This window comes from Anopheles nili, chromosome 3 (genome assembly GCF_943737925.1).
Source record: "Anopheles nili chromosome 3, idAnoNiliSN_F5_01, whole genome shotgun sequence".
Lineage (NCBI taxonomy): Eukaryota > Metazoa > Arthropoda > Insecta > Diptera > Culicidae > Anopheles > Anopheles nili.
Genome location: NC_071292.1, coordinates 50328037 through 50347546, shown reverse-complemented (window position 1 = coordinate 50347546; position 19510 = coordinate 50328037). Strand labels below are relative to the sequence as shown.

General features: G+C 51.0%; 1 protein-coding gene across 1 annotated transcript; it reads left to right on the top strand.

Moving 5' to 3' along the window:
• The first annotated feature begins 1197 nt into the window (after window positions 1-1197).
• On the top strand, window positions 1198-8595 carry LOC128723166 (uncharacterized). Its single transcript, XM_053816881.1, has 10 exons — window positions 1198-1618; window positions 1710-2464; window positions 2549-2792; window positions 2865-2989; window positions 3060-3271; window positions 3369-3628; window positions 3711-4231; window positions 6709-6816; window positions 6890-7183; window positions 7263-8595. Exons 1-10 carry the CDS (start codon window positions 1198-1200, stop codon window positions 8466-8468), a joined length of 4146 nt encoding a protein of 1381 aa, XP_053672856.1. The 3' UTR covers window positions 8469-8595.
• The last annotated feature ends 10915 nt before the right edge of the window (window positions 8596-19510 follow it).

Genomic DNA, 19510 nt, shown 5'->3' with positions numbered 1-19510 from the left:
CAGCAGCTAAAAGTGCTAACAGTTAGAATCTATGCGCAGACGACTGCGTGCGATCATTGGATTGTGCGTAATAAAAAGTACGCAGCATGCGCTGTGCATGAACGCCGTCGGTGAAATTTCGGCTAAACCGCGATCGCGGCTCTGTTTAAGCTGGTGCGATCAGCAAAACGACACAGTTTGATCGAGATCGATGCATCGAAAATCCCGCCTTGAACGTGTGCCGTGCGAATAATTAGGTTTTGGCAAAGTCCTCCAGTGAGTAGGTGAAACGGTGTAAAGGGGAGTTGGTAGAAAACGTCAGGGTGGTGCGGGGAAAAATTCCATTCCATTCGAGAGAAAAAAAGTGCATGCGGCTGTGTGCGTGAGACGTGCGCTTCGGAAATTAAGCTTACGATCGGATTGTAGAACGAGAGCAGACGCCACGCTAGAGCGAGAGAAACGAACAACTAGCAGACACTGGGCTTGGTGAAGCAATCAAACGGCCAGGTTTCGCTGGCATAGTGATCTGGAGTTGAGGAGTGTTGGTTTAATTGTTTTCGTTTATTTTGTTGCGGCCTCATCCTTACCGCGGATCGTGTTCGGGCGAATGGAATGCGTATAATCCAACAAAAACGTACTCTGATGATGAAGGAATCGATCACGCGCAGACGATGAATCATTGCGCATTCCAGATCACTGTTTCGTCGTTCCTCTTTTTCGCCCCAAATCGATCGCATGTACTGATCGTGAAATGTCTATATGAACTAATTTGAAGCAGCATAATAGGATTGTTTTCTAGTTCTATTTCATACGAAGTTCCATACGCCCATATATCAGCATAGTTTCATGATTATTTCCCCTCTTATTATTCTTTCCCTAGAATGGAAACCGTGTAGTGAAGTGTTCGAAAAACGTTTAATTTTTTGTTCGATAAAAGCGCACCCAAATCCCCGCATAATTTCCTTCATAAATTGTGGAAATAGCGGTAGAGCGTTAACAGATAGCTACTTACACAACTCCATGCCATGAAGGTTTGGTTAACGAAACATCTCGACATCGAAACGCAGGCGCATCAGTGATCCTTTCCGGCAGCGCCCGACTTGAGCTGGTTGCGCAAGGACGAATGTGAAGTGTGCAGCTCAAAGCAAAACGCAACACGTGTACAAAACAAAACAAAAACACGCTAACCTGTGTTACATCCACATCCGGCGTACTACGATGTCTAATGGAGGAGCAACGCGCTACTCCCAGTACGTGTCCGGTGGTCCAGGACCTCAGCAGAAGCAGCCAAACGGTACCGGCAAAGTGACAGCTCAAGTGTCATCGCAGGTGTCCCAACAGCAACCCCAAATACCGTCGCTACCCTTCATGCGGCCCCCCATGCTGGTGACGTCTTCCGGTGCGTCAATGTTGCCACCACCGCCAAGCCCACAAACCGCACCCGGCCAAGGTACCGGTGGAGGGCTTCCGAAGTATCCTGGCTCACCGATCGGCAGCCTGTCCGGTTCCGATACGGATGTGTCCACCTCAAACGAGAACCTTTCGCGCGAGGAGCGCTACGTGCTGAGTCATGCCCGGGTCGAACCGCAGGGTGAAGAGAATCTGCAAGGAAGTGTCACACCGGTGAACGAAATGCAAGGTAAGTGGCCTCCTCGGCCCCCCACCTCCCTCAATGTACCTCTAGAACACAATGTACGTTAAACAGTAACGTTCTGTTTCACCCTTTTCAGCACGGTACATTGGAGATAAGTTTTCATCCAACACTTCCTCGGATTCGACACGCTACGCCACACCATCCGGTGGTAGCAGCAGCCGGAGCATGTCCGAGACACGTGGCGGTGGGGGGTTGTACTCCAACGGCACTGGCGCACCGGAAGCTCCTTCGAACCGTAGCTCGATGGCGGGCTCGAATCGAAACTCGCTTAAGGAACCGAACTCGAACCGCTCGTCGATGGACGTGTCGCAGTCGTCCTACAACACGCTCATCATTCATGACGACATCTACAGCTCGGTGGCGTCCTCGGGCCGGGAGTATGCTTCCAGTCCGCCGCCTTACATGAAGAAGGAGCGTCCGCGGTCGTACGGTGAATCGGCACCGGCCGGTCCGATGCAGGACATTTCGGAGATCAACGAGGAGTACATCAACCAGAGCCACGTGCTGAAGCATCTCGCTAAGGAGGTGAAGTTGTCGAGGGCTACTGCCCGGACCAGCCGGCAGCAATCGAGCGGGGGCTCTTCGGCGTCTACGGCCGATGGAGAACAGAAGGTGGGGGGTAAGGTTGGTCAGGGGCAAGGTCGGCGTGGTAGCGAAACAACGGCCGGTGGTGGAGGAACCGCTAATGGGAAGCTGAAGAGCAAAAGTCAGCCGGATTTGACGCGATTGTACGATATCGACCCGGAGGAGGTGGAAGCGATGCTGAAGGAGAACTCGTTGCTTAAGCAGCAGCTCAGCAACTGCTACCTGAAGGTTGCTAAAAGCCAAAAGGTAGGTGTGCATTATCCGCATGTTAATTGCAGTTTAGGGAAGGATGTGATTAGCTTAATAATTGTGTGTTTTTGTCTTGTTCAGCTCGAACAGGAAATAGCCAACATATACCGCGTGCATGAGGAACTGGTGCAATCCTGCGATCGACGGGAGCGACTAGAGCGTGCGGCTCGCACGCGCCTGCAACAGGACTGCCGACGACTGCAGGAGCTAAACCGAGCGTTCCGCGATCAGGTTGAGGTGTACCAAAGCCAGCTACACGCCTCGTCCGATCATCAGCTCGGTCGTACGCAACAGGACGTGCTTATCTCGCAGCTAGTAAATCAAAGTAAGCCTTGCATGAACAATCTTGCAACCGTTTAGGGTTTCCTTCTGACATTTCGAAATTCCCTCATTGCAGACAAATCGCTGATCGACGCGAACCGCCGGCAGTGCATCGAGCTGCAGGCTCAGAACGCCACACTCGAGGAACAGCGGATTCACATCAACGTACTCGACACCGCGCTGAAGCGTCTCGAGGAAGAGGTTAGCATTCAGAGGCCGTCCAGCCTATCGATCAGAACCGGTCACAATCATGTTTTTTGTTTGTTTTCAGTGCCGCCAGAAACAAGTGTACGTTGAGCGATGCGCCCAGCTGCAGCACGCCCTGCAGTCGTTGCAAAATGCAAGCGAACGGCGTGAGCAAGCTGAACGGAAGCTACGCATTGAGTATGACAATGATCTGCCGAACCGGAGTGGCAGCAGCACGAACAGCGAAACCGACAATCTCAAGTGGCAGCTGCGGGAAAAGGATGCCCAAATACTTCGGTACGCCCCGGTCCGGGTTCACCTGCATATAGCCTGGGGATAACCTTTTTGACGATTATAAATGTTAAACTCCAAAATATGCTTACTTTCTTTACAGGCTAGAAGCCGAATGCGCTCAACTGGAGCAACGCAATCTGGAGGAATCGAACGTGCGTAACGTTGCCAAGCTTGCGATGGAGCGAAATTCGCAGGAAACGGAACGCATCCTAGCCGAAGCGAAGCAGGAGAAAATCCGCTACCTCGACGAAGTGCACGCGGCCAACCGGAAGGTGACGGAGTTGCAGACGCGCCTGAAGCTGGTGGAGAACCGGCTCGCCGAGAAAGACGCAATGATTCGGGCGTACCAGGGTCAAAAAAGTGAGTAAGCATACTTTCGTCGATGTGAGGACACAGTTAGTAACATTTGGGCGGGATTTTTTTTTCAATCGTTATATCGTAGTTTACGGCAGCTCGACAAACTCCTACGGATCGTACAACCTATCGACAGATAGCTTCGCATTGAATCCACTAGGAGCTTACAACTCACAGGCATCGTACGTGGATGTGTCGAGCGGTGCGTACGATGTGACCACCGGTGCCGGTGGTTCGTTGCTGGATCCTTCCTCCGTTGTTGTCGGACCGTACGGTCCTACGACGGCGGCCACCGTCGTGTCCAGTTACGCATCCTCTTACGGTCCTTCGGTCGCCAATTCGACCTCGTTTGCGCAAAGCTCGCTCAACCTGCCCACCGGTGCCGGTGGTGGTGGAAGTAGCACCGGAAGTGGTGTCCCTGGAGGTCCGGGTGTTGGAAGTGGCGCTTACTCATCCCCTGGTAGTAGCAGTACCACCTCGAACTACAGCAGCACGGCCAATTTCGGTGCCGGGAGTGAGCACACCATCTACGACAGCAAAAGCTACGACGCGCAGCGAAAATCCATCGATGACCAGCTGAAGCAGCTCGACGAGCAGCTGCTGAGCAAGGTGAGTGAACGGTCGCTGGCGGAAAAGCAACACCAGCTAAACCAGCGGGCGCGTGCACTGGCGAAGCTGAAAGCCAATGGTGGTGGCCGTGCCGGATCATCCGGACTCGGCACCGCTAGTGACACCTCGTCGGCGGGTTCCAGCGCGGATGCGAACGGCAACGGTAACTTGCTGCATGCGGTCGCTACTAACACCAACCCCTCCAAGCTCATCGCCACCCGCCAAAGCATCGTGTCCGCCTCCTCTTCGCCCGGTGTGTCCACCAGTGGCGGGGGTGGCGGGAAGACCCAACAGCAGAAACCCCACCGTGTGTCGGCGTCTGGTAATGGTGGGGTGGCCAAAAAGCACCATCATAGTATGATGGCCAAAACCACCTCCACACCGGCCATCGCGAGCCGGAAGACGGCTGGTCACGCGACCACCGTGTCCGTGGGCACAAACACGCCCTCTAGCGGACCGACGGAAGCTGGGCAACCGCAACTGACGGTTTCGTGTAAGAATGTGTCCACATCGGCCACGGACTCGCTGCTGTCATCGTCGGCGTCATCGTCATCCGCGTCATCTTCATCCTCGGAACCGGAAACATTCTACTGAAGTGGTCCGATGCGGGACAGCATCCTGCTTCCATTCACCCACGCACGCACCCACGCAATCCCGCCTCTTTTCCTCTGCGATTTCATTCCGCCGCCACCGCCGCCGCGCGCATGCATGTCGTGGAAAAACCAAAGATGTTGAAGAGTGAACGAAATCGCAACAAAAAAAACCGCGAGACTGCTGCCGGCGGCGCCGACACACTGTGCTTTCGTATGGGAGTGCTCCAACCGGGCAACATAAGCCCAACCCTTTCGTCCCTTTGTGCGAGGGTGCGCAATCCCTTTTTGTACTTTATATTTATTACCGCCTCCGGGTTGGGTGAGAATGGGTGATGACTTTCGCACATGTTCGCCGGCACCAATTATGTGTGGTGTGAGAGAGAAACAAGCCCTCCCCGTAGATCGATGATGAAACGGAACACTGAACCGGAAGTGATCCTGCTGATCGTACAGGAGCAAAATGAGGGAAGAATTATGCATGCCTGCAGTGGGTGTCCGTGAACAGCGAGCGAAAAAGAGATAGAAAGACCTTTTCCACCCATTTGTAATGGTTTATGTCCTGCGTGTTTGTTTGTGTCCGTGGGGGTGGGGGAGGGGTTTCTTTTATATATATTATGTGTCCGTTAAAATCGCTAGCCATGTAAGAATTTGTCACTAATTTATTTAAAACGCGCTCTCCATTTCGCTTCAAATCAAAACTCGATCCTCCAGCGGCAGGAAGGCGGATCACACCCTCCCCTCGAGTAAGTATGCAGGCACACCTCGAGCTTCGTGTTGTGTGTGTGTGCCCTCCTTTCTGCGTTTAGGTGTTTGGTTTTGGCTTTTTTTGTGTGCGAGGGTTTTCTACCGCTGGAAAACCGCATGTCTCAACGCATGACAGTAACAGTATAGTATCTATCGCCCGGGTTCTGGAAAGGATACGTGTAGGAAACACCGCGCAACTAGCTAGCATTAGTTTAGGCACATTTAGGGAACAGTGAGATCCTTTTTGGCTTTCAGCGAGCGAGTCTTCAGCATGTTATTAAGCTTACGTACGTAGCTAGGATGAGATAGATTGAATACGGAGATTAGGCCTATAACAAAGATGTAGACACACACACACACCTATATCAGGGTGTCCGCAGCATGACAAAGGAGCTTGGGCGATGAGAAGGACTCTCCTAGGGGCTAGGCACACATAAACGTACGAAAATAAAGTCGAACCAATGCATTTTTCGAAACCGATGTACACCATCCTTGTGGCAGTTTTTTGTGTTGTTTTTGTCCTTTTTTGTTTGTTTGTTTGAATTCCTGTTCCTTTTCTTCCCAATTTTTGCACAGCTTACTTTGCTCTTGCAGCATACATTCACGAAAACGAACTCCCATACCCCCATCATGCCGAATGTGTTTCAGCTCGTCCTTTAACGTCCTCGAGACGTTGAGGTTATGTTTTCCCTTTTTTTTCGTGTGTGTGTTTTTTTTTGCTTCTGCTACAAAGCAATCGATTAGCAATAGCGGCTTTGACATCACTAGCAAGCGCTTGGTCGCTTCGACAACTCTAATGATGGAGCTCCCAGGACATCCCAGGACGATCCACAGCCAGCTATTGCCACCGTAGGTTACCCGGTGTGTGTTTGCGTGTGCCTTTGCGTGTGTAACGCGTATGCACGCTGCTGGACGATTTTTGTGCCCTTCCCCCCGCCCGCTCCCTTTACTTACATTCTTGCCTGCCATGCTGTAAGGACCAATCGAGGTAAGGAAAGCTGCAGCTACTTTTGGGTAGCCTTTGGCAACAATTTTTACAATTTTTAAGGTCCTCTTTTGGGCTTCATTTTCATCGATCCGTTTCCACGGTTGCATTGTTTTAATGTTTCCATTTCTTCGTCACGTTTTTCCCGTTTGTAGCGCGGTCTATGCTGCTTCCCGAGCCTGACGACGAAAAAACCCATCCAATCCCTGCTGGCGGACGAAGTGTCCGTCCTTTCGACGAATAACAGCGAAACTTTTCTTCAGGTACGAGGTGTGGAGTGGTGAGAAATATCCACGGAATTTTCATTAACCAACCGTCGCAATTGTGTTCCATCAGAATCTAACGCACCTCGGATCGGACCGACGCTCGGAACAACCGCCCGATCGTGACCAACCCGGAGGCGGAGGTGGCCAGAAAGCGGAAGATATGGTCCTGCTGGAAAAACAGGGCCGATGTTCACAGAAACAACGCGGAGGGAGCAGTTCATCCAGTGGCACCCTCGGGAACCTTGCGCACGTGTCGCAGACCGTGGGACAAAACATGACCGACATCAGTAACATCGGTGCGCCCTCTGGTGGTGGTGCGGATGAACCAGGTGGAGGCCAAGGAACATCCGGATCGGGCAGCAAGGTATTTTGTCTTTCGTGCGATTTAAACCCACCAAAAAGCAAACTAAACCATGGGTGTGTTTTGTTTCTCCCACAAAAAGGTGCCCAAAATGCTGTCCGGAGTGGCGCAACAGGTCGCAGCCCACCGTGGATCGTCACTGCCACCGAGTGCATTGCCACGGCCACCGAGAAGCCTTAAACCACCGCGGAAGATCGAGTACGGTCGGTTGAGTGACGGTGGAACGGATGGAAAGAAGTCGCGCGCTGCGACACCACCGTCACCGGCGTCATCTTCCGGTGCGAGTCAGAATGGGGGCAGCCTCAAGCGGACGGGTCGTGAGTTTTCGCTGGCCAAGGGGGGCTACATCGAGATGAAGGACACGCTACAGCTGACGAAGAATTTCCCGGGTGCGGGCACGATGAAACACAAATCGTACGGTTCGATGACGACCGTCGGAACCGGTGGTGGTGTAACCGGTCCTACAGGGACGAAGTTCGGTTTCGGTTCGTCAAAATCCGGCTCAAGTGGACCCGGTTCGTCCGGTGATTATCCTTCCACCAAGAACTACCAGCGTCTCGAGGATCCAACCCCAAAAAGCGCCACAGGAACGTCAGCTGGACACCTGCACAACACCAGCTCCTCACAATCGTCGCAATCGCGCAAAAGTTCCGGTGATTCCGGAACACTAAAACGCTCGCTCCTGCCCAACGGGGGTCGCAAACCAAACGTCCTGTCGGGTGGTGCAACACCCAAAGGAAGCGGTTCGCGTGATTCCCTCAATTCGGCCTCTTCCGGATCGAACCACTCGAACGTGGGACCACGTTCGAGCCCGCAACCTTCCGGCCACCACGCCGTGGCCAACCCGGTCTACCATTCACACCAGCTGCCATCCCGCACACCTCCACGCTTCCTGCCACACCACCATCACCAACCCTCGACCTCGGTGGAGTCGAATAAGTCGCAAAACTACCACAACGTGTCACCGCAAGGCACGCAACAGTTCCACCACGGGTTCTTCGCAAAGTTCCCGTCGGGGTCACCCGTCCGGACGGTGCACCACGTGGCCACACCACCACCCGCCAAGACGTCCTCCTCGCTGCCCAGCTCCAGTATTCTCCATGCCGCTGCTAGCTCTTCAGCTACGTCCGCAATCGGTCAAACGTCGACGGCATCCCTGCCACCGAAACCGTCCATGTTGGACAAAATGGTCGGTAATGCATCGAATGCATCGACCACCGGTGGCCACCAGCAGCGAAGGGGCAGTAGTTTGGCGCGGGTTGAGAACAAATATCGCATCCAGTTTTAAAACACGCCTTGGTGGCCTTGGATTCCACTTCCGTCGGGGGATTGGTGAAAGTTCGCTTGAAACCATTCGCGCGCGCGCGCGTGTTCTAGTCCGCTAGAAGAAAAGCCATAAATAAAGCAACACACATTTGCGCCCTTTATAGGTATGTGGTTTTGGGGTGACGCGCCCTTTAGCGCGTAACCCTCCGTTAGGGGGAACCTTAAATTAGCCGAAAATTCGCCATCTTTCGGACCGTGCGGATTCACTTTCCATTCCCTCAGGGGTGGGCTTTCCCTTTTTTTCGACGGTATTATGAGGTCAAAACCGGTGCTTTTAAAATCATGCTCATCGGCGGAAACGAGCCGGCTTGCGTGTGTGGTAAATGAGCCCCGGAAGCAGGTAAAAGGGTGTCTTAGGAAATGTACACAAACAAATGTAAATATTGAAACCGAGCGCTGACGTACTATTAGTTGCAAAAAAAAAGTCATTTTTAACACCTTCGATCGCATGGCTTACATTGATTGGGAAAAGCTAGCACGTCAAAAATCAAACCGGGGGAATAAATGTGACCGGGCTACTAAAACGGCGTGTGTCCTTTCGATAACGGTAACTTTCGCGATCTTCACCCAATTGTGCTAAGACAATATAGCCATTTTTGCTCAGGCTCGAACAGCCCCCCCTTTTTTTTCGATGTCACGCTGGCGAAACCGGCCGCCGAGATGAGAAGTGGTTTAACAACTTTCCCGTTTCTTGTTCCGGTTTGCTTTATGCTGCGCTCCGGTTCGCCTCAATCCCACCCCTTTGGGAGGGAGGGGTTGTTTTTCCCTCCTCTTTCTCACTCTCATTCTTCCTTCTGCTTCATCGTGGAAGGTTTTGCTTTTCCGCCTCTAGCTGCTGAGCCGTGGCGTTTGATGAAGATTTTGAACGCGGGGTTATGAAACGCGCGTTAGATGATGCAAAACTTTTTCTTTTCTCTCCCTGCGCTGCCGATCGAGCTCCCTGTGCCCTGCCTGCAGGTGTCTCAACTCTCAGTGAACAGAGAGTTAGAGAGAGAGAAAGCATCAGATCACCTTACGTACGACATTTGGGTTTGGGTTTCGAATTTCAGCTGATAAAGCTGAGGAAACCCACTTTTTGTGCCCCCTACAAGGTTTGCTGATCCGCCGAAAGTAAGAGTCCGGGAATCTATGTTGGCATCTTGATCTTGACCTGCGTTTGTCAGCTTTGATTTGTGCACACACCTAATGCTTGGTGTCCTTGATCGGCTAATCGGGGTTTTTTTTTGCGCGGATAAATCACACCGAAACTCGAAATTAGATTTAGCATGTAATCGATGTTGTGTCAGTTCCGTTTCCATTTGCCTGTATCGTCCTTGGCAGGACACTCGGATATCACGCATGTTATCGTACTCTCGCTGCGAAGCATAGGACGAAAAGGATGCCATGGAAAGAGCTGTTAGCTTGGCCTAAATTACTGTGGCCTACTTCCGCTTCAGCACGAATTTCCTAGAATAGAGCTAAGGAAAGAAACACACTGTGAGGTGTGTGTGTAAAAAAAAGGAAATTAACAACTGTTTTCTTTTGGTTTTCACTGGAACGGTATTTTACTATTTTAATTCTCTCCCAGCTTAATGGTCTCGTGAATATTGTCCAAATAAGTTTTCGTCGGACTTAAAATTAAATTACTTTCGAATCAGGTTTAATTCTTCCACCAACAACTATTAACACGATTGCTGACCTTCGCTGGTGTCCCTGCTTTATGAGATGATTGAGGAATGCAATTTTTACACCGCATAAGCCGGGTATCCTTGACCGGTTTGTTCATCTTTGTTTCGTCCTTCAAGCGCTTTCTGTCACTTCGCTGCAGCACCGAACAAAAGTTGAATATTTTCTTCGAGCAAAACATGTTCGATGATCGATAAGTGTTGTTCTGAGAGTATTTATAAATTTGTTTGGAAAAATATTGAAGCCTCTTTGAGTAATTACAAATGTCCACAACCACGTGCATAGTCTTACCTGAATATGATTAGAAGGTGTTTTTTTTCTCCTCCACTTCCATCTCATTAACGTATACGCTTACGTATCATAACGCGCATAATTCATGCTGAGGTCCCCCTCCCCTCTCTCCCCACCACAAACCCTCACCCCGCCCCTCCACTGGTTTGTTTGCAGGCAATCGAATAAACTTTTCCTCCAACATCATCTGACGATGACGTTGGCTAACCTTCGGGCGCATCCGAGCCAGTTGCAGTCGACTGCTATTCTCTCTCTCACTCACTATCTCTCTCTCTCTCTCTCTCTCTCTCTCTCTCTCTCTCTCTCTCTCACGCAATACTCTCCCATGCCGTCCCATTCTTGTCTCCTCGTAATTGACCTAGAAATGGCTTTTCGATCCCTTCGTCGTCCCCCCTTCGGGAGGCGCCCCCAGGAAAGTGGGCTGGAGCTTTCTCTTTTTCACCGACCCACGGTCGCGACATCACGCGTTTCACCTTCCCGGTTCCCCTTGGGCGACGAAATTCCACTAAAACCCTTCGGCCCGCCGGGATGGGGAAGGCGAGACAAAAAGAAAACCCGTTCCTTTGTCGAATCCTTTAATGGCAAGGGGAGGGTTTTTTTTTTCTTCTTCTTCGTTACACCAGTTTCCCGAACGCAGTGCTTTAATTCCTAAGCGTGTGCGTTCTCTTTTTGTTTCTCAAGCAGCAGCCGATTTTTGGAGGGTGATTTTTGTTCTCCTGTACTGGTCTTCTTTCTTCAAGGGTGCACGACCCTTCGCAAGGATGAAGTGGGGAAGGGGGGTTTGAGCCTGCTCACGGTGCGGGCGAGGGGTGGATGATTTTATTTTCCCGGGCTGCTTGGATTCGTGCAATCAAACATTCTTTCGTTATCCTTTTGTCTTGCGGCGTGTTGCGGGAACCGAGCCGAGAACCTGTTTGAGGGAAAAGGGTAATTTAACGAAAAAGATGGTGGGGTTTTTTTGTGATGTGTAAGAACATTAAAACAGTACAAAAAAAGAAAACCAAACCCCCTGACCTTGACGATGCATTCATACCACCCATGTCATAAGCCATTTAGCCGTCGCCTCTTCTGGATCAATACTCCTGCAGGACAGGCGGCAGCGGGGGGGGTGTGTGTGTGTTGGGAGATTGATGTTTTTTTTGTGTGTCTTCCCTCGTCTAACACCACTTTTCCACGTCCCGCCCTGGTGAATGCGAGCGCTGTAAATAATTCTCGTTTTTGGCTTTCCCCGACCCCAAAACCTCGGCCCCATTCTCTCACTCTTGCGGTGGACCCACGGCGAGCTATTACACCCGGTTCTGGTGGTTCTTTTTTTTCTCGCTCTCATATTTACTCTCTCCCTCTCGCACACGGGAGGGCGCCGAAGCGAATTGAGGTCACTGCTACTGCTACGTTGTAAGACGGCGGTCTGGCGGCCGACTTGCGAGTGAGTAAGCGAGAGAGCGAGTGAGAGAGAGAGAGAGAGAACGAGTGAGATCGAATGCACCGCAGTGGGGGTGGTGGGGGGTGGAACAACAATGCTGAACAAAATATAAGTTTGTTGAAACACACACACGTGGGCACGCACGCCAGTGTTCCACCAAGCCGGTTCCGGCCTTTCGCGATCTGTTAGTGCTTTTTTTTTTTGTTTTTTCTTCACGAAATACTTCAAGTGGCCTACTTCTCATCACGGTTTTGTTTGTCGTGAACTCCTTCGCGTGTATTCTTGCCCTCGCGCGCGCTCTCTCTCTCTCTCACACTCACGTGGTCGATTGACGCGCGGTTGGGGCTTTGTTTTTGCTCTCCAATGACGCGTTTCTAGTCGCAGCTATCGTAGGCATCGAACGCCAAAACATTGCTTTTATAGACGTCGGTGGGTGTGATTTAGAACGAGAGAAATAGAACGCAAAGCGAGCACGATGCAGCGCTAATTGCCGCCGACACCAGATGCTGCAGAAGCGGAACAAATGGCTATCCATGCATGCGAATAACCCTCCAATCGCATTTGAGTGACACATTGAAAACGACAAAAATAGTGGCGCAGCTAATACGGGCTCTAATCGAAATTCTTTTTTGCTTTTTTTCTTTCAAGTAACCAACGTCCGCTTCGTTGGTTTGGGTTGGTTTTTTTTATCGTCGTTCCATTTTTCATGCTCGTGCTCGATGCGAATTTTACTGGACTCGCGCTCGAGTGGTTCGAACAAGAAGTGAAAGTTTGGGTGCGGGTTTGTTCAACCAGCAAACAAAGGTTTTTGTATGGGAAAACGGCGCTAAAAGCCTGCGAGAGTACCGAGCTAACGTTGCGTTACATCGCCTCCTGAGCCCGTGAGAAGCGTTTACTACGAATATTCCAATCAGAACGCTACACTCTACTTCTTATGCCCTGGGAAATGGTTCTCGTATGCTTCGTTACCATTTGCGTTGCGATGATTCATGGCGTAGCGAAATTAGCGTAGCGTTGGATTAGTTGTAACCGTGTATGTGAGCCGATGTTGGCACAACATGCCTTTTATCAAGTATTTATGATACACAACCTGTGGCCAGGTTTCAGAGGTCGGTAATCTAATCCCCGTGGCTGATTCACCGAAAGCCAGCGCTAGCTAAATCGTTTCATTAGTTCTATGCAAGAGGGTTCCAACAATGTTCCACGCAAAATTCGAAAAAAAGAATAAGAAACATGCTACGCTACCGACCTCTGGCACTGGCAAAGCAATCGCATAAACAATAACATTGCAAGAAAGCGAACGATTGGAACAGCGGTGACGATCGTGCAAAAGCGAGACGCAGTGACACGTGGTTGGACCACGTGCCAGAGCGAGAAGCGAGATGGTTTGACTCTTCGCGAAGAAACGCACGGGAGTGAAAGAAAGAGAGTGAGTCCCAGACAGAGAGTGGACGGCGGGCTGCCGTGTGCTAGAAAGAGACACCAAACGGCTGGACGGTGAGAGAATTGACGATCGCGCTAAAATGAGTAGGGAAACACCTGTTCACGTGCCAGAAAGAGCGGCAAGGTGTTTCGATGCGTCGTGCTCACCCCCGGAGAGCGAGAGTACGTGAGATCGTGCGAAACAGAGACAGCGCACCGTCGGCTGTGTGTCAGAGCGAGTAGCATGATATCACAAATGCTCGTGAGTAACGTCTAAGCGAGAGAGCGCTAGCGATACCAGTCCGCCAGAGAGAGAGCGCACACACTTCATGCTCCGGCTATCGGCGGAGAGAACCGCTCGTAACATTCACCTCAGCCAGAGAGCGACCACACACTAGCGGTCTCGCTCACGCCACCGTGTGTGAAGCTGTCAGTGCAGAGGGTTTTGAGGCTCGAAGCAACCCAACCGCTCGGAGCGTGCGGTTTTCTCCGTTCAGCCGCGGTCGCGATAGGTCGTCGTCGCTGTCAGTCGCTGCTTCGTTTGCTTCACGAGCATCGAGCGCATCCCAGCTAAATTCCGGTGGAATTTGCTGCCCGTGAAGGTGGACAGAAGAAGAAGAACAAGAAGAAGAAGAAGAAGCAACGGCAGTGTGCAGTAAAACAATTGTGGGCACGCGGGTGCCGTCGTGCGTGTTTGTCACACACTCAAGCTCTGTGCAAGTGCGGCGCTGGTGATCGAAACGCCCTCGAAGGGCAAGGCGGGCTCGCAACAGCAAGTGAATAATCGTGGTAGTGAACGGACCACACCATTAGCCGCAGCCGCCCGGTCGGAGAAAGAAGAGCAAGAAGCGCACTCTCGTTCGAATGGGCAGCAGCAGCAGCAGCGCCGCCGAATGTAAAGTACAGTTAGGAAACACACGCTCCGTTCGTACAAGAGTGAGCGAGAGAGAGAGAGAGAGTGAGGGCACACGGGCTAGTGCGAGCGAGCGAGCGAGAGGCACCACGCGAGGCAGAGACAATGGAAGGCAACTGAAGGCTACGGAAAAGGCGAACAACAGTTGGACGAGATTCGGTTGGGTTTTATTTTCCAGAATAATAACCGCAACGAATAATTCGCGGCTTTGAAGAGAAAGCAATCGCAAAGAAGTGTACAACGCAAACGAGTATGCACACACACGGGAACACACACGTACAAACGACGCACGCAGTCTGCTCGAGAAGTTGCTAAGGAGAAGAAGGCTTTGCTCCGGTTACGGTTGTGGTTGCGGCGATCGTGTGTGCGTTTCTGTTGCAAACGGCTGCACCGGGCAGGCTCCCAAAAACCCACAGTGTGTGTGTGTGTGTAGGTGTCTGTGTATGTGTGTTTGTCGATCGAAAGAAATTGCCGATCTATCGCCGTTTGACGTCTTTTTCCATTCGACGCTCTTCCCTAATTGATGCTCAATTGTCGAACCCTCGATTCCCGTTCCGCTTTGCACGCACTTACACGGCCCTGTGTGTGTGTGTGTGTTTATGTATGTGTGTCTACTAGGGTTTGTAAAGTGTCGCTAAGAAACGTTGCGCGTGTGTTCTGTAAGCGAACCAATAGAACACCCGTCCGGTAATTTCCGGTGTGTTTTCTCAGTGCGCGCGTGCGTGCGAGCGAGACAGACGAACGACGATTTCTTTGTTACCGATTCTCCGCAACCCACACCGGCCTCTCCATTGCGTCCCCACGTACCGTCTCGTCTGCGTGGGGTGGGGAAGGGGAACGGGGGGGAGAATAAATGGGGTTACATGCCCGCGGCGGCACTGCTCCATCTTGCTGTGCGTCCGTCCATCGTTCCAATTGGTGTGAAAGAGTGAGCGAGTGAGCTAAACCACCCCACCGCCAGTGTGCGCCCGTTCGAGCGCATCCGCGAGAGAAGTAACGGTCAAGATGATGATGATGATGATGATGGTCGATCTTAGCGATCCAACCGATCGCAACCGGCAATTAGTGTGCGTGCATCACCGGCAGTGATCGATCGAGAATTTCACCTATCCACGCGGCGCCGTTGGTTGTGTGTGAAGGCTTCTTGTAATCGCGCGCGTGTGCGATGGTAGCAACACCGTGAAATCGCGCCTTCATCGCGAGGATCAGTCCGATCGGTCTGTGTGTGTATGTGTGTGTGCGTGTGTGTATGAGGCGCATTCGATAATTCACCGTCAGTGTGCCCACAAGCGAGCCTCCTAAAAGGGGGACGAGTTTTCCACGGAACGAAAGTAGATCGTCTCGGCAGGGGCAGCCAGATTTCGTTGTGTTTGTGTGTGCGCGGTGCGTGAACGCGTGTGATCGTGTAAAGGGGGTGGTCTTTCCTTTCCAAACCCACCCCCCGCCCCCTCCTGCATCATTCTGCACTCCCGCACGGATGCAAGTGTTGATCATCGTACGACGGGTGGCGTCGAGGAAAAAGGCTTTTCTTTTGAAAGTGTGCGAGCGCCAAGAGCAACAGCAGCAGCGTCTCAGCGGTGTGCTTCGTGTTGTGTTTTAAGTGAAGCAAAAGCCCACACTAGTGTGCTGTTTGTGTGCGTGCGTGCGTGTGTGTTTGAGGGAAGAGGGCAAGTGCATCATTGTTTAGTGTACGTACCCCCCCCCCCCCCCGCGGGGGCTTGTGTGTCTATATGTGTGCGCGTGTTTGTGCGAATAATGAGATGGTGCGGTGCAATATGCAAGTTTCACTGGTTGATCGCATTTTCCGAGCCTGTTCCGTGGCGCGCGTCTAATCGCGCTTGCATTCCTCCGTGTCAGTGACATCGGCGGGAGAGTGGTGTGTTAAAGTAAAAATATCCCTCCCCACATTGTGTGTTGCGTGTGTGAGCGTGTGTGTGTGTGTCGATCGCCCGGAGAGCGATGATGGAATTGCATCCATCGGCAGCAGTAGCAGCAGAAGCAGCAGCAGCAGCAGCAGCAATATCGATAACACGTCATACACGGCAGCTCGTCGGCACGTGGGCTAATACCAGTACAATCGCAATGGTGATGCCACCGACGAGCGAAGGCCACACAGCAGCAGCAGTAGCAGCACCAGCACTACAAACCGCCGTCACCTACTACAACTGCCCGCGTCGGACGACGTGACGTTGTTCTTCGCACGCGCGGCAATCAAACAGCCACACTACATCTAATAATTCGCGATTTGTAACGCATTTTCGGTGCGTTTGGAACGTGCGGGAATCAGAGGTAAATAAGCCCTTATGTTTTTAGGAAATGAAAATGGGATTTTTGGGAAGCTGCTAACACGCTCAGGGAAAATGGGATTAATTTTCACGTATCCGTCTTTTTGTGCAATTAAAATCACCCCCACAATAAACGCTGCATTAGCTTCGCGATCAGATTGCATCGCTTATAAATGCTCCCATTTTTTTCGGTTGATAAATTCCCCGCCACACGGTGCCCGTCATTAGGCTGTATATAATCGGTCTTTATTAACCACCGTGGGTTGGCTGATTTTTTTGTGTGTTTCGGGAGTTCCCCAAACAGCACCGCTATCGCGGACTCTCTCGCGATCAATGCCAAGGGTTCCACTTATCGCTTATTGCGCTAAGCGAGCCGGGTGCTCGATTTGTAAATGTGTCAACATAATTTCCACAGATTAGACCACTCACTAGCCGGGGATAATTTTTTGCGATTGGCGCGTAATAAGCACACCTCGTTTTATGTAAACGATTGGTGGCATTTTCGGTGGCTTTTTGTTCGTTCGGGCGAGTCCATCACTCAACGGTTCAATTGTGCGGAATTTGAAGGAATTTTTCCGCACCAAACTCTAGGGGGGGGGATTCGCGGGAAAATGTTCCTCTAAATCCCTTGTTTAACTGCATCCCAACACGAGAGAGACTGTTTGTCATTATTTCCACGGAAACTTTCCATTATGCTGAAGAATGGAAATGGTTTTCCGCTTCAGCTTGCTTCGTTGTCGTCTTTTCTGCCCAGTCGGTTGCATTAAGAGGAACTATTTTATTTTTTTTTTATTTATTTTATCTTTCTCCGATCCTTGCTCCCCATACCTCATGCGATGGTGTGCAGGTTTTCTATGCACTTTTTTGTGTGCATCATAAAAAACATTTCCATACCCAGGCATCATGAAAAACCGATGTTTATAGTCGGCAAGCGCTTGGCCTCGAGGACAACTGCTCTGGAATGGGGTTGGTTGGTTGGTTAGATGCGAAAACGAATCACTTTTCACACATCAGTGGCAAAAGGAAAGACGAAGCACCCGACGAATGCACAATTGTGGCAAGTGGATGGTGCACTTTTCCGACCGAGAAAATTAATTAGATGCACGATCCCCAGCAGGTATGACACACGGATACACCACACTTTTACGATGCCGCCGTTGGTTTTAGTGCTTTCCCGAGGCAAGCTAAACGCAAACGACCTCCCGGAAAAGCGTTTCAGCGAGATTGTCGTTTTGCTTTATTTGCGCATACAAAAGGAGCGCCAGTTGGAAAATAGTCTCCGATTCTAGCGAACATGCTGGAGCCGATCCAATATTGATTTTGCTCAACGTGCAGTCACGCTGATGCATTTTCGAGATAGTGGACGATCGTTTATGATCCCACCGTGAGCACTTCACGCTTCGGGGCGCGTGTTCTAACGGGTTGCAATTTAATTATCCAACTAACTGAGAGGGGACAGTTTTATGGAACGTTTCATTCGGAATGAGCGGTGGCCTTGCTTAGATATGATTAGATTTTTTTTTCAACTCGCTACTTAGCAGCGTGCTTACGTAACCGAACCCGTGTTGATTATAGGAGCTAATGGGAGATTTTTCCCTCCCCCAGCCAACCAATCTGCCTTCCTACAACGCCACCGACGCTAAGTTGTTTCATGTACGTAAATTTGCATCCATTTGCTTCCGCCCGCTGAGTTAGCATGTTTTTTTTTTCTTCTTTTCTTTCGTTATGTAACACCGAAACGTAATTCCATCTTGCTCCCGGTTTCCCCCGTTTTTCTTACGTGTGCACTCTTTTTGTTTTATGTGTGTGTTTTTAGCCCTCACCCGTGCGTCCCTTTCGCCCTTTGAGAGGGGGTTGTCGCACAATGTTTTGCTGACTCAAACGTTTTTGCCACCGCCGCCGCCAAACCAAATGAACCTTGCGCGCTTTTGCTCGCAAATATGTTCGTATGATTTGTTTGTTTGTTCACCGTGGGTTGCAAATTTCGCCTGACTCGAGCCTTTTCCGTTGAGGTAGGTTGTCGAAGGCTGTTGTTGAGGCGATTTTTTGGTGCGCGTTTGTGATCGAAATTTTGCTGGTGAACAATAACATTTTGTGACCTGTTTGAGGAGAGCGTATTTTGTTGCAGAAAAATTAAGGCTTATTAGGCTCTCAACCGCGTTGAATGTACCTCGTGCAGAAGAGCATACAGGGCCTTAAACTTTTTGTCATAAACTCGTAAATGCTCTAGTACCTAGGAAATCCCTAGAGCTAAGATCTTAGGACCTGATCGAAGGATTCCTTCGAACTCTCGATTGGGAATGTCACATCAAAGGGGCCCATTTTTGTCTCTCGCAAAATTGAAACCAAATTGTACCCCCAATCCCCACATCACTCCCTTCTTCGGTAAGCACTCTTCACTGTTGCTTAAAATGCCCCCTTCTTCCAGTCCCATAAGTTTCATCACTCGACCATTTTCCTGTGCGATAAAGTTTAAGGTTGTCACAGTTCGTCTCGTGCTGCTCTTACACACAATCCAGTCTCCCGGTCGACCTCACGACGGTGCAGACCTTGGAACTCTCGACTTGTGCGTGTGGCTGTGTGTGTGCTTGAGGCTGAGCTGTTGTCCGTTCCATCAACCGCCTCACCCGCTGGCTCTTCGTTCTCCATTCACAAAACAAAACGTGTCCCGGTTAGAGAGCTCGTCGGTCCGTCCTCTTACTGCTGCTGCTGCTGTTGCTGCTGGCTTTACACCAGCGAACCAGCCATTTTATGCTGACCTAGGCACAACACTTGTGCTAGCTACACCAGCAGAGGCTTCTTGTTATTTATTTTGTCTCTAGTTTACCTCCGTTCGTTCCGTTTCGCAGCTTAGCTATTTTTAAACACAGTAACGTTCGCACACCGTTCTGAAATTGCTGTACATTCTGCGCGAGGGAAAAAAGCGTTCGCGCGCTGTACCTTGCCGAGGATTCCTTGTCCTGGTTGAACCACAAAATTCCGTCCCGCGTGTATGTGTGTGTGTG